This window comes from Scylla paramamosain, chromosome 10 (genome assembly GCF_035594125.1).
Source record: "Scylla paramamosain isolate STU-SP2022 chromosome 10, ASM3559412v1, whole genome shotgun sequence".
Taxonomy (NCBI): Eukaryota; Metazoa; Arthropoda; class Malacostraca; order Decapoda; family Portunidae; genus Scylla; species Scylla paramamosain.
This window is the reverse complement of record NC_087160.1, coordinates 2509659-2525458: the sequence shown is the minus strand read 5'-3', so window position 1 is coordinate 2525458 and position 15800 is coordinate 2509659. Positions and strand designations below refer to the sequence as shown.

The following is a 15800-nucleotide window of genomic DNA, read 5'->3' as shown; positions in this document are numbered from 1 at the left end:
GTGATTGATATTGTAGCTTCCTCTGACCATAGTGTTGCACATCACATACAAGATCAAATTTTGCTTTCACAACTATCAGTAATTAGATGTATGAAAAGGTGAAAATGCTGGGCATTTTATAGATTGTAACTATTTGATCATGAACATCATCAGTTGGTTTTATTTATTTAATATCACACACACACACACACACACACACACAAATCACCCAAAGGTTCCTGTTTCATTGCTAATGTGAGACAAAAGAAGCTCCAGAACTCATTGACCACCACAATACACAACAGGGTATCTTGCCCACCTACAATTGACCAAAAGTATGGATTAGTATTCTGAGTCTATAACACATTTGTTCAGCTAATGTATCACACCTGAGAATACTTGATAAGAATTAAAGCTTGATAATCTCTGAATAGGCAGGGTAGGTAAATCAACTTTCGTCTCAGAGATAATTTAGGTCTTATGTGTGAATGCCTGTAAGCTTAAAACCAAACACCTAGTCAATAATTTCAGTCTTTCATTATACATATTCAAAACATATATTGTATTGTTCATCTGTAATTAATTATACAATATATATATATATATATATATATATATATATATATATATATATATATATATATATATATATATATATATATATATATATATATACAATAAATGCATCACAATTCTAAATTATTTTATTTTTACCTTTACTTATTTATGTATGGCTGAAAAAAAAAATACCAGCTCACCAAGTGGCATTACTTTTTTTTCATTTCTCTTAAGTTCCCTAGTTTTAAATATCCCTCAGCATCTCACCCATGTCTTCTGTGAATTACCTTTGGCACCTGACCTTGCACTTCAAAGTACTAAATATGCTTCATTCAGTCCATCAAGCATCTCAATCCTTTGTGTGCAGCATGATATACACAATAACTCACTTCCCTAAATGCCAAAATGAATATTACCAGAGAGAGAGAGAGAGAGAGAGAGAGAGAGAGAGAGAGAGAGAGAGAGAGAGAGAGAGAGAGAGAGAGAGAGAGAGAGAGAGAGAGAGAGAGAGAGAGAGAGAGAGAGAGAGAGAGAGAGAGAGAAAATGGTAGGTATAATCAGCTAAATGCATCCTTCGATACTTAACATTTGTAGTCTTTTCTGGAAGGTGATAAAGTTTAAAATCAAACCACTGGAAATATACATCACATTCAATGTATTTCAATTTACTTTGCAAAGTCAATAAAGAAATATGCAAACCAAAGTGAATCACTCATCACTTCTAAATAATCAAGTGAAAATGTGAAGATTGTGTATACACGGGTGATTCCTTGGTTGTATCACTCTTCATTGACACCATAAAGATGAGGTATAGAAGATGAACATGCAGGTGGATAAAGAGAGAGCATCACTGCATTACAGACTACTGAATCCAACTCTCCTCCACCTCCATGTTCTTGGTTAGTAAAAGCAATCAAACAATTACAGAAACCCTTTGAAGTAATGTTGCTGCAGTGTATCTTCTTAGATTATCATTACGGCTTAACTAACACATGATAACAAAGAGGGAATGTGATGGTGGTACAACACTGGTTTGAGCAATTCAGATAACTCTTGATAATGATCCATAATGAAGATATTACCAGCAATGGGTCCTATTCGTATATCACATTCATAAAAATATGACGACATCTCATTTCCATAACAAAGCCTACATTTGTCAATTCATTGTCCTCTCAGTAAATGTTTACTGTTTTTCTTATTCATATGTAAGGTGCACTAAGCTAAGGAGTATCACTAACACTTGCATGGAACAAACGTGGCAGCAAAGCATTTTGAAAAGTTGTCACTATGTCATTTTTGAGTGTATCAACAACTAGTGCAAAAACTAATTATAATCAAACAAAAGAAAAATAACCCATTATGTACATGCCTAACGAAGTTTGATAAAAAAAGATAATTCTGTTAATGTGTATTAAATCTCTATTTACAAATTTTGCTATCCTTGAAAACCATCAACATAGAAATTGCACCAACACCACCAAACAACACAGAGGTGAGCCTTACCCAGCAGGTCAGCAAGACAATGGTGCACTACAGCTTAAGGCAACCCACTCACATCATCTTGAGCTGCAACTTACAACAACCAATGATAATTCACATGTTGCTCCTGTGACCAAGTGAGAATGAAGAGAATCACAAGTTTATGTACCTTTGGACCAACACTGCTTACTTTGTTCAAGTGTTTGCCATGTATTATGAACATTCAAATCTGCGTCAGTTCTACTGTCTTGTCTTTGTCCTGTACATCAAACTAAAACATGTACTTGACATAACACATCTATGTGACATGTTAAGTAAAGACATAACTTTAATCATACTGCACAATGGATATTCAGGAAATGAAGACAGCTATTACTCATTATCACTCATGAGAAATATCACAACTGCTTTTCTACTATGATGCAAATACCATCAGTAGCAGTAGTTAGTAGATTTCTGTTCAAATGAAATAAACCATAATGATGTAGATGTAATCTTTTCATTATAATCTCTGTACATTTATAAATCATAAACACAGGATTTCCCTTATCCACTGCAAGAAACTTGTTTGATACACTGTTGATGGGATCACATAAAAGAACTGAAGAATGAAAAGAACCAAAAGATAAATAAAGATGGAAGCTTTTAAGGGGACAGACTGAACACATTCCCATAACTACACATCAAACAAACCTGCAGGTATTTCATAGATGCTGAATGGATGTATGACAAAAGATGGAACATAATCTGGATGAAATGTTTAATTTTACTTTCAGCAAACCTGTGATGTGACTTGACTCTTCTGAGCATGTAGTGCATTACTTAAAACACCATTTCTAATTATGTGGTTTTATTGTGGTATAAAAGTGAAAGATGTCCAGTTTAGTAACATAGTTGTGTAAACTGAACACATGTATACATATATAAATATGATACAAGTGGAGTGTATCTACTGTACATGTTCTGCCTACCATGAGTGCCCCAAGCCCAGCGGCCTGGTAGTGGGTGCTGCCCTTGTGCCTTGCTTGGTTGCTGCTCTTACTCTTCACTTTCCTTTAAGAACTTTTCATAAGCTGCTTCATCCATCAGTTCATCAATCTCTGATGGAACAGTCAATTCCAACTTAAATAACCAACCTGAAATTCAAGTCAGTATTACTCACAGTCCAAAATTAACCCTCATGCACCAATAAGTTTTATAAGTTTTCTTTCTGTTGGCAGGCATTTGTGGCCTCTCCATGTACCTTGCAAAACTTTTATTTAGAGGCATTTTTTTTCCTTTGAGACTAATAAGTAGGTATGTAAAACAAAGATCAGAATAAAATAGAGGCTTTTGAAATGTAGATGATGAGCAGAATGCTCAGGATTCCCTGGACAGCAAAAAAAAACTCAAGTATTATAAGCAAACACAGATAACTAATAAAACAAGTGAAGAGAAGATAATTCAAATTTATGACACACAGCTAGGAAGAACAAGAATAAACTTACTCAGTATAACAAGAAAAATAGAAGGGAAGAGAGCAAGAGGAAGACAAAGACGTAAGTTAATACGCAGAATCGTTGAAAACAATAACCTGGCCTGCAGACCTTCAGAACTTATGAATGACTGAAAACCAAAGACAGTAGAGGGACATGATCCCCCAAGTCACTTGACATGGCACTTCAGGTAAAGACATATACACCATATGTACATGTACATAATGTAATTACTTTTTAGAAAGAAAAACATAATCACAATATATATAAGATAGTATGAAATGTACCCTTTTAATATTTTCCAGTTTTTATTAACAATTACTACTTTTCAGATTTTTTTGGATAGCGCGCAGAACAATAAAGCTGTGCAACCCTTAAGGTGATGTAATCATGACTGTGGGCATGTGGGTGATACGTGGCCTTCAGTGCAGCACGGTGAATTAATGTGTGGAAGGCGTTTATCTTTATCACATTCTCATTCACTGGCAGAATCACTGTTTTGTCTTTGAGAATCATGAGTATGTATTCAACATTTTCTGGGTAATAAACAAAGTACAACTATAGCCTCTTGGTAGATGGGTAAGAGGTTGGATATCATTCTGACTTTATTACCAAAACACACAGGAGCTATTTCCATATACCATCCTCTTGAAAATGAAAATGGCCATATCAGTGGCTTTGCCCTTGACTTTAGATGCCTCATATGTATGCTCAAGTGTCTTATGAATCATACAACACAATAATCGATACACCAAACACCTGATTTAGTTACATAAGGAGAGAGAGAGAGAGAGAGAGAGAGAGAGAGAGAGAGAGAGAGAGAGAGAGAGAGAGAGAGAGAGAGAGAGAGAGAGAGAGAGAGAGAGAGAGAGAGAGAGAGAGAGAGAGAGAGAGAGAGAGAGAGAGAGAGAATGGATTTACCTTCCTCATAGCAGCTCTTGTTTATGAGTGATGGCTGATCCTCCACGGCTGCGTTGATCTCAGTCACCTTTCCTGACACAGGACAGTACAGCTCACTGGCAGCCTTCACACTCTCCAGGGCACCACATTCCTCTGTCAATACCACCCCATCAGTGCTGTGTGCAGGATATGAGCAGCAACCTCACCTGGCCACCTCCTTCATTAAACTCAAACTATGAATAAGAATGGATCTAACTGTGCAAATACTTGTGTGTTTTTCTCTTAATGATCTGGATCAGACACTGATGCTCAAAAGTGTTTCCCTCTTCAAGACTTAACTCAAACACAACTGCTCAGAAGTGGAAATTTTCATGTTTTTTTTAGATGCATAAAAAAAATAAATAAATGAATAAAATAAAAAGTACCATACACCTAGTAGAAGCTTATAAAACAGTTCAGTGTTTTGTATTTTATTGTCACAAGGCCAAGATGCATGATGTCAAGAAGCAATTCAGGAATGAATAATAATTCAGCAAAAGCAAACTCTGGAATCAAAATGTATGAACAACTTGTGAGACATGAACTAAAAATATAGCAAGAAATGGTGTTTGCACAGTAAAAAGTAAAAATAGGTAACTGTATAAAAACTCCAAAATGTTAAATTAAACAACATGATCTTACCCATTTGTTCATACTGCGTGTCCACCTCTGGTAGCTGGGCGTAGACTATGTCTCCCAAAGCTTCCTGTAACAAAAATAAAATATTTCATCTCTCAGTACTGATATTTGCTTTCATTTAGAACCACCAAAAACATGATACCTTACCTGAAATATAGTTCCATTGTACAATTATCTAATAATTATGCATCTCAAATTATACAGGCTTACTCCAATCATGCATCCTTAATACTCTTACTCAAATTTTACATATGTATACATATTTACATTGATCACTAAAGGTGCACATACATCATAATATCTAACTTTTCTTAACCTGTCTGAAGAGTACTACACTAACAAAAGAACAAGAGAAAAGCCACAAGAAAACTTGTAACATTTCACAAACACATAGTGTTATGCATACCAATAAAAAGGTGGAACAAATTGTACAAAATTCCATTCAATAGCTAATTCTGAGAAAGGTTTGAGGCAGCTGATACAAGAGTTTGGAAGTGCATGTGACAACACCTATACACACACCTACCTGAGCATAATTTGTGATCCCAATGGTGCCAATATTGCCGTCAACAGCCACCCACTCATGCTTCTCTGTGTACTTGTAATCTGGATGGGAAGGGAGTGGATTATTATACTGTGTGACTTAGGCATGTAAATGGAATAAAAATACTTGAAAGCATTCCTGGGAAGGATCCACACAGTCCTCTTTCACAACACTATCATGCACATCATTTACTTCATTACTGATTCCTCCTTCAAATTGTAATAAAATTACTGACCTTTAGTTTTATTTTACTACAAACAAATTTGTACAATTCAAATTCAGGGTTTTTTTTTTTTTTTCTACAGTACCTTCATTATACACAATATTCCACTCAGATTTAATTTTTTCTATTCTTCCACTTTTTATGTAATCATGCAGAAACTGATATTATTTTATGAAGCAACAAAATATAGAAATATACACAATTTGTGGCTGTTAATTATTGAATCATTAAGTGTTTACTCCACCAAGATGAACATCAATTGCTAATAAAATTGAAAAGGTTAAAATCATAGTGTGATGTACATTAACAAACAGCTAAGCATAGACATTCAGTATGTAATAGTTATTTATCAGTATTATATTCACTTCTGTAAAACTATTGAAGTAGTGATGAAACAAATCAGCATGAACATTTCACATCAAAGAGTTCATGTTATCACAGTTTTCAAATTATGACACATTAAAATTCAGGGTACAGGATGTGAATGTTCTGGCTCCTTGATTCTTGAACAAAACTTAGAAGCATAAATCAAGTACAGTAATTAATTCAATCTGATAAAAGGAGTGCATCACAATGATTTTAGACCCATTCTTAAAACACTTTCCAATGTTTTCTTTGTCACATTTAGAATTTTCCATCTCATGCACCTATCAATCTTTCCACCATAAGTCCCCTTACTATGGACAAAAAGGTCTTCTGGTACCTGCTTTTTTCTAATATATCTTATCCATTCAGTTTGTTTTTTCATTAGGTAACATACTATTTTGTCACTTTTTTTTAAGGAACACTGAACTCAACTAAACCAGCCTAACACTCCTAAATCCAGCCTAACACTTTCCCATCTATCCCATGTGCCGTAACTATTCTCAGGAGCCTTTGATGGGGTACCTAGTCAAATGCTTTATGATATCATAACTATCACCATTACCTATTGCCTCATACACTTTACTGTATAAACTGAACAAGTTTGTCAGGCAAGACTTCCCCTTCATGAAGCCATGCTGTGACTGATTTATCAAGTTATGTTTGTCTAAATGTTCCCTAATATTCCTTACTATTATTGACTCCAATATTTTACCTACAACTGAAGTTAAGCTGACAGGTCTATAGTTAGATGCTAAAGTTTTACCTCCTTTTTTAAAGATGGGTACTGCATTAGCCTGCCTCCACATTACTGCTATATCACCTGACTCAAGTGATTTCCTAAAGACAGATACTAACAGCTCACTAATAACCTCTTTGCATTCCTTAAGTACTCTGGGATATATTTCATCTGGTCCTGGTATCTTGAACTTTTTTAGCCAATCTATCTCCTGTTCCACTATCTCCTTAGTTATGGAAATATCTGTCAGCTTCTCATTCTCATCTGCTCTAAACATCTGTTCACTATCCGGCATATCCTGTATGTTTTCCTGGGTGAAGACAGGCTTAGTGGAGGATCTGAAATGGGATAAATGAGTAGTGTGAAGAGAGCATTAGATGTAGGAAAAATATCTGTAGAGCAATGAGGAAGGGTTGCACACAGTAGGGCTGAATGGAGATCAACTGTAGATACATGTGTGACATGACCTTGAAGGTTATGTGGGAAGTTTTCCTTGATGTGGTCTGATCAACTAATCTTATCAAATACCTATAGGAAAAGGGATAAGTCTAGAACAGTATAGCAGGGATAACTCAGTTCTCTGGCTAGATCTGATGAGAAGAGCCTGTCACATTTGCACCCCTGACCTGCAAGCAAAAATTGTTGATAAAAGTGTGTCAGCTCCTATATAGCCAAAGGGACTAACAACAAATTTTAATTTAGTCTTCTGGTGTGTGTGTGTGTGTGTGTGTGTGTGTGTGTGTGTGTGTGTGTGTGTGTGTGTGTGTGTGTGTGTGTGTGTGTGTGTGTGTGTGTGTGCGCATGTGTGTATTTTATCTTCATTATCTTTCATGCTTTGAGGAATATCAGCCTGAGATGAAAAGATGGATAAATAAACAAGTTAAGAATCTAATTTGTAGAAAAATATTATGGGTGAAAAAATGCAAACTGTTATCTGCTTGGCTTGTGTTTGCAAGTCTATAATCTTTAATAGGTTAGGATAATCTTACAATATAGCAGCTCTTCATGGAGCAGCTAAATTATACACACATGTTGGTGAATACTCACTGAACAACACATGTTTTTGGGTTTTATTTTAGAGTCATGCATGGTTGTTACAGTGACATGATACATCTTGTGCTGCATCACAAATTTTTTAGTCTATGCCAATGAGGCTCGCTTGGAGGGATACAGTGTAGTGGGTGTTGATTTCCACTATGGAATAGTGCATGGCATCTTGTATCTCTTTTGTTCAGCCAATGAAAGCTGTCCTTTTAATGGCATATTAGATCATTAAACATCATTTACTTCTGGCTGATCACCATGTGTATATGTGGCAGCCACAGCAATCAGCTGGCTAACCACAAGGGTACCCAGTGGCCGGATATTCCTTGACTGTTGACTAATTTTTAGGGAATTTCCCCAAAGTTGTTTTTTTTCCTCTCTCTCCTTAGACTTTAGAGGTTTCCCAGATTTGGCCTACTTTGGCCTTCCTCACCCTAAAACCCCACCTTCCCATGAGGCCCCAAGCTTGCTTGTTCTGGAGAGGTAGCATATAGAATATGTAAGGAGCTGCTGTTGGTAAGATTTACTGGATCTGGAAGGGATGGGAGCAGTCTGAGATAAAATTTTGTTTCAGACACAATGCAATCCTGTCATTTAGAATTACCTTTAATTTGTCATCACGTTTTTTTCACAAAATTCTTTAAGTACATAACTGACTCACTAGTCATAGATCTGTAAGAGAATGCCGTTGACATCACGGAAACCAATATTGGGTTGGCTTATCATGCAACTTCATGCTTTCCAATTTCATCATGCAAGGATGCTAAATCTATATAACACAGATAAAAACTAAGATTTTTCTTTACACACCTGCATAAATATAACTGTAATCTGTCTTGAGCTTATAGCACTCTTTTGCTGACAAAAAAACAAAACAAAAAATAAAATAAATAAAATAATATATATATATATATATATATATATATATATATATATATATATATATATATATATATATATATATATATATATATATATATATATTCATTCATCAATCACTATGATTGATTGAAAAAGAGCAGCATACAAATATGGAATCTTAGGATGTCTCACTTTACCCTGCACTGAGCACATGCAACTCTGACACGAATAATATTAGTGTTAACTGTTGTCAGCCTTTACCATGGAAACCAGGGTTTGGCAACGCGCGGTGGAAACCATTCCATATTAAGCACACAGGAATAGTTGTGTCAGGTGAATGTCAAGGACTCGCGGATTTGTGGAATGTGAAATTATCGATACCGTGAATGGTACAGCCACATGCTGGCCAGCAGGGAACGACCAGGCTGGGTTGTACTTGTCTCATCACTGGTACTCAATGATATGTGGAGGCTACACCACCACTACTGGCCTCGCCTCATCTGCTGCTATGCTCTATTACACAGCCACAAAGAAAGCCACTGGGTTACGTTAATGAAGTGAATGCAGAGGGCAAGTAAATAATTCACGGTAAGTATTGGGTGGTTTACAACCTTGAGTTCTCGACCTTCATCTAACACAGCAAGCCCTCCCTTACACCAGCGTGACCTCACTTGACAGCTGGCGGTGTGTGGTGCTGAAATGCTTGGCTGTGTTCTTCCAGGCACAGGCGCTCCTCGGAAGCTGCAGTGCGGAGAGTTTGGGAGTATAGGAGCGCACGGTGCTGAGCAGTACCCTAGCCATCGTGGAGTCCCTGCACACACTGACCGTCGTGTGCCGGCCAACACGCCTCTCGCCCAGCTGCTGCACCGCAACTCTTGCCACACATGCCACTACACTATAATTATTACACAGCTAAGCGCTTTACAATTTACTCTCTCAGCTCCATGGGTTTAATCATATTCTTTTCATACCACAAACCTTAAAAAATAACGAAATTCTACTCACGGTACTTCTACCCATCACTCCGTATTTGGAAGTGCTTCAAACCCAGGTATCTTATCTTATCGTCTGCTGGAATCATCGCACACACTTGGCTGTCTCGACTTGTTTATATAATACTCATGTCTGATTACTACGCATAATTTACCTATATATAATATGTTGCATAATCTAGTAAGCATAACAAAGTAAGACAAAGAAAGTAACGGAACAAAACATATGTGAGTACTATTTTTGGTAGTAGTTTTACACTGCAGTCCCCCCTACACAGTGGCTTACTATTATCACGTGCCATTACACACACACACACACACACACACCTGGGGGTCCATGATCTCATTATTTTAAGATGAGTGGTCCACTGAGGCAGGTACACGGTGAGCTAAATTCATTAACTTTTCCCTGCACACATCTCGAAACCACACCACTGTCACCTAGTCATCTTGCGACCACAGGATTACAGCCAAAGGATGTTTGTGTGCTCTTGCTCAGACCATCAAGGCTGTAGCATCGTCTTATTTACTTGTTTATTGACTTATCTATATATTTAGTTACCCCAAACTGTCTTGTAATTGCTTTAGATATCTTTAAGTGATATAAAGAGAGTGACACATGCAAAATCCTCAGCAATAATCAGGATAGAACAAGAATAATGGATCTAAGCTTAATAAAGTTGGATTAAAAAAAAAAAAAATAGGAATTAAAGATCTTAAATAGAGAGGTAGATGAAGGGAATATATTAGGTAAGCTCTTAAGTTGTTAGTGTTGAGTTATTAGGGAGCTTTAAAAGAAGACTAGATAGGTAAAGACGGTAAGTGGAAATAGATATAGGTACATACGTTTCATACGGGGACTTCCACGTGTAGACCTCTGAAAGCAATTCGATCTTCAGTGCAGCTTCTTTTATTTACTCATCTTTCAGAGACGCGGTTGAAAATTTCACAGTAGATGATATCTTCCTGGAGTAATGGTTTTCTAGACACGAAAAGTTGTATTGTAGGTTTAACTGATGAACATGGAAATAGTCAAAGCAAGAACACTGAAAGGGAATTGATGCATGGTAGAGTGGAAATAACAGAGAAACCTTTGAGTATGTAAAGTACATCTATGAAATTATAGGTGTAACACACAATTATAAGGGAGGATTGAATAACAAATGGTGTTATTTTCCTACCTAGTTTAGCAGTTACTATTTCCTTAAACTTTTAATTATATATATATATATATATATATATATATATATATATATATATATATATATATATATATATATATATATATATATATATATATATATATATATATATATATATATATATAACACTTGCGTGATAATATAATTTCCTGTTAGGTGTACATACATGAGTTCCCATTACTGATTAATCCCGTACAGATACAAACGGACGAATAAGTAAATGCGTTTTTTTTTTTTTTTCTGTATACGAAACTGAACATAAAAAAAAAAAAAATTAAGTATTTGTATGGAAAGGCACGCTCGAATCAGCATTTTAGCCAAGTAACACTATCCACAGGTTGCCTCATGACTGACACACCTCTACACTGCCACACTTCCCTCACAGTTTGGACAGTGCAGGGTATTTAAAATTTCAGCCGATTCCCTGGACAGTGCAAGTTGATTACTTTTCTGTTATTACCATTCCAGCGATGGAAATTTTACTTTTGGAAGTTGACGGTTGCAGGATAATAATAAAAAAAAAGTTCTAAATGTGCAATGTAATTAGAAAATCACTGTAGTTCCATTGTTATCAAAATATCATTTTCAAAACTGAGATATACTATATATAAACATTACATTATTACTCAGTACACTACAAATACAATGAAATTATAGTCTCTGAATCAGGCAAATGATTAACAAATTATGTCTACATTATTATATACAACTAAAAGAAATCTAAGAAGATATCAACAATATATGCATTCATATAAATATATACATCATTAACATAATCAGCCTCTAATATATATATATATATATATATATATATATATATATATATATATATATATATATATATATATATATATATATATATATATATATATATATATATATATATATATATATATATATATATATATATATATATATATATATAATGGGCATTAACCACCATGTACAAGGGAGAGAAAAAGTGAAGGCATCCTCCGAAACACTGCTTAGGATGAAATCCGGATGTGAAGTGTTCAATGAATGAGCCTCAAGAATTATTTCTTTAAAGGAAAATTGCACACACAGTATAGCAAGTTAAAAATCATGATTCTTCCATGTTTTCTTCTACTGAACAAACTGAAATAAAATCAATATGATGACTCATAAATGAGCAAAACTTCATTAAACTTATAAAGCTTTACATTTGTTAAAATATTGTGTATTTACCTCTTGATTTCCAAGTAAATCACGTGTCACAAATCCATGAAACCATTGCATTTACCATGTTCTGGAGTCTGAACCACACAAAACAATAAATTCCACAACTCCCAAAGCACAGTGATGATTAAATAAAAGAATATCATACAAATAAATATTAAATGAATAATTACTATAAATGATGAGGCCAAGCTGACAAGTCAATAATACTTCATATTTAGATCAGATCTACATTACTGTCTTCCATGTTATCTAGATATTCTAGTTACACACACCTTCCACAGCACACTCTCTCTTATAGGTTACCAATTACGTACATGTATTGAATATTCATGCCTAACTAATGTCAATCAGTACTTAAGTATTGAAACCAGTCTGCATCCATGAGGTAATAACACCTTAAAAATCAAATATACAATCTGCATACACACAAATGCTTATGAGCATTTTTTAGTCATGTTTTCAGTGAGCTGAAAACTTTTTTGTACATGGACAGTATCATGATTAAATATTCACAGGACAAATTTATAATTTCATAAAATACAGCACCATTAGGAAATACAATTTGATCCCTACAAAAGAATGTTGAATAAATGGATCAAGACATAATAAAAAAAAAATCTAATTACACAATCTGCAAGTGACACAATACAGTAAAAATATGCAGCTCTCTGCAACCCCCTGGCCCAGCCATACACTGGGCAGCCGGGTTAGAAAAATATTGCCATTTTGATGCCAGTGTTGTACAAAGTAACTAAAAGAAGATGGAGTGAGAAAAATAAAAGTCCCTTCTCTGCACTTTTATTCCTACACTGAGACAAGATATGCATATCTTGTCATAGGTACTCCCTTTCATGCAGATGTCAGCCTGGTAGTATACAGATAGATATGGAATACAGAATAGCAACTCTTTTCCTTAAGGAAGCACAGCATGCATTAGAGAGGAGACAGCCATTCTTAAATAACCATGATGTTGTGGCTTATCAGGAGTGAGCAGACTGAATGTAAAAATAAGCACTTCATAATTGTTCAGATAACTTTAAAAATCAATTATTGTAGTCACAGTTAATGATCCCTGTATTTTCCTGATCAAAGATTCTACAAGAGTGTGATATTGCACTTATCTTCAGCATATGACAGATTATACAATCTCTGTCATTTCACCAGAAAACATTAATGAGTCCATAAGAAATCAGGACATGTCCTGAAGACCAATCCATGAATAATGGTCAAAGTTTCCGTCCGACAACAGAAGCTATATAATGCTGTGCCAATAGTGGGACCATTCATTGCATTTCATAAGAAGAATTGCGGATCAGAGAAATGTCACTAGAATGAATGACATAAATGAGTCTGAGTGAAGAGACTTTCCATAAATGAAAAAGATATCTAGACAGGGAAGCCTAATGACTACAACAGAATGAAGTAATGTAAAACTTTTCTAATGGTCTGAAAAGGCTTGTACAGCTACAAAGTTTCTGAGCAAGTTTTAATTTGTTTGCAGTCATGTTCATATGAATGATAAAAAAGAAGTCTGAGAATGAAATTGGATGGAATGATATGTTTACTGAAATGGCAACCTGAGATAAGATATCAAACTTCTATTTTTTTAAGTAATATCTATCTACCTAGTACCTATTTTGATGCCTGTTCCCTCAAGAGGATAGCCATGCTGATATGAATAACCATCCTCTTGCATCTATAACATCTGACTTGCTCTTGTATATATTGTAATGATTCTTTTCCATTTTTTCTGGGTTACTACTCTGTTGCAATTTATCATATAGGTGCACTTCACATTTCTTCTTTGGTGGGCACAGCAAAACTTACATATGCAATTTCATTACTCTTGTCATCCATTTGTTCAAGTACAGGGACTTACTAGGATACTTAATTTCAAGAATGCACACTCTAGTCTTGATCTGTGGCTTTTATTTAATGTTCAGATCCATTTGCTGTGAACTCTCTATCATATAATCACTTGCAGGAGTGAAACTTGTACATAAAAAAAGAGAAAAAAAAAGTCTAAAAACACATTCACATATCTTGCAGTCCAAAGTAAGTCAAGGTGACTGAATAAAGTAAAATATTGTGTGTGCAATAATGGATGAGTGGAGGTGTAGGAATGGTGCAGAGCAAACAAGGAGGGCACACACAGTCCTGGTGCTATTACACTGGCACACAATGACAAGCAGTGCTGGCCTGAAAACATGTCAATAATTTTTTTACATAATATTTTAGAAAACTTAATGATTTGCAAAATTATATAAACAAAATTCATTTTCACTATTAAATTTCAAAAAAATTGTTTATGATGCAGTTTGATAAAACTGAATTTAGAAATAATATGCAATATTTGTGCTGAGTTTAACAATAATGGTCCCAAGCTAAAAATTAGGTGAATAATTTAAAAATAATGATACTTAGCACACAGTACATGACATAAGTTACATTTATTTTTCATGATAGTTTTCAAGCTTCTTTCCATACTTGAAAAGTAAAAGAAAAGACTACAAAATACATGCCATATGAAGGTCCTCCCTAACTGATCCAGATGTGGTCAGTGTCTTCTTCTGAACTGTGGATCAGCACTCTAACGTAAACCTAACAGATGGGTAAAGGAAATGTCAATGTGGCATTTCCTATCTTAAGCACATAATTGTTTTCTAGTGGTGGTGCAGCCTGGTCTTACAAAACTTTATCACTTTACTGTAGTTTAAGATAATTCGTGTAAAAACCACTTAATATTTGGCAACAAGTGTATGTAGAACAAAGCCTTAAAGCAAATAAGGCCACAAGCAGCAGTGTCAATCTTTATTTAGTGCATAATGTCTTTTCTCTTCATGGAAACAATCACTACATTCATATGGAGTCTTTGATAATAAACAATTTAGTGTTTTTCAGAAATGACCATCATCTAGTATTCCAATGAAATTTTGTTTTGCATATAAAACCTTAACTTGGTGGCTTTTGTATGAATGGGTTTGAGATGATTCCTGAACACAGAGAGACCCAAGATACAATAGTAATTTCTTCTGCAAAGCCTGTCCCTTCCTGAAAGCACCAACCAAACACAAATATTCATACATATGGCAGGCATTCAGAACTCATACTGCAATGTTGCATATTCCCCCAAGTATGAAGGTTCTCTATGTTCTCTACAGCCAATAAATAACAGTAGCATAAGAAATGGAAAATGACAGAATTAACATATAAGAGTGCTTAGGTACAACCTCACACCCTTGAGTGACTGAATTACCCACACACTAAGTGACCAGCATGTGAGAAGTGTCCACACAGCATGTTATCACTATGCCTCCAATGTGCCCTTTTTCTTACTAACCTCTTGATTTTATGAAACAGAGAAAACTGTATCCTGATTCCATTGTATGGTAAAAATGACATCACATTTAGCACACTCCATGTAACCAAACTTGGCTAAAAAAAAAAAAAAAAAAAAAAAAAAAAAAAAAAAAAAAAAAAAAAGCTTTCTGAAAATATATTACCAATGATAAAACAGATCTTGAGTAATCAAACTTTTCCCCAAACATCCACTACATGAT

General features: G+C 34.9%; 1 protein-coding gene across 2 annotated transcripts; it reads right to left on the bottom strand.

Annotated features, from left to right (window-relative positions):
• Positions 1–1175: 1175 nt before the first annotated feature.
• On the bottom strand, positions 1176–10733 carry LOC135104078 (glycine cleavage system H protein, mitochondrial-like). Of its 2 annotated transcripts, XM_064010997.1 has the most exons (6): positions 9852–9878; positions 9518–9741; positions 5599–5678; positions 5076–5139; positions 4416–4547; positions 1176–3155 (listed from the first exon to the last, which is right to left on the bottom strand). In XM_064010997.1, the coding sequence occupies exons 2-6, from the start codon at positions 9645–9647 to the stop codon at positions 3058–3060; spliced, it is 504 nt and encodes a 167-aa protein (XP_063867067.1). In that variant the 5' UTR covers positions 9648–9741; positions 9852–9878; the 3' UTR covers positions 1176–3057. The 2 variants fall into 2 exon arrangements, with proteins under 2 accessions (XP_063867067.1, XP_063867068.1); XM_064010998.1 differs by lacking the exons at positions 9518–9741; positions 9852–9878 and adding an exon at positions 10685–10733.
• Positions 10734–15800: the final 5067 nt, after the last annotated feature.

Excerpts from the sequence above, each read along its gene's own strand:
- LOC135104078 (XM_064010997.1), bottom strand. The coding sequence starts at position 9,647 with ATGGCTAGGGTACTGCTCAGCACCGTGCGCTCCTATACTCCCAAACTC. Across the intron at positions 5,679-9,517 it reads CACACACCGCCAGCTGTCAA|ATTACAAGTACACAGAGAAG; the intron begins GTGAGGTCACGC and ends CTTCCCATCCAG. Across the intron at positions 5,140-5,598 it reads GGATCACAAATTATGCTCAG|GAAGCTTTGGGAGACATAGT; the intron begins GTAGGTGTGTGT and ends TTTTTGTTACAG.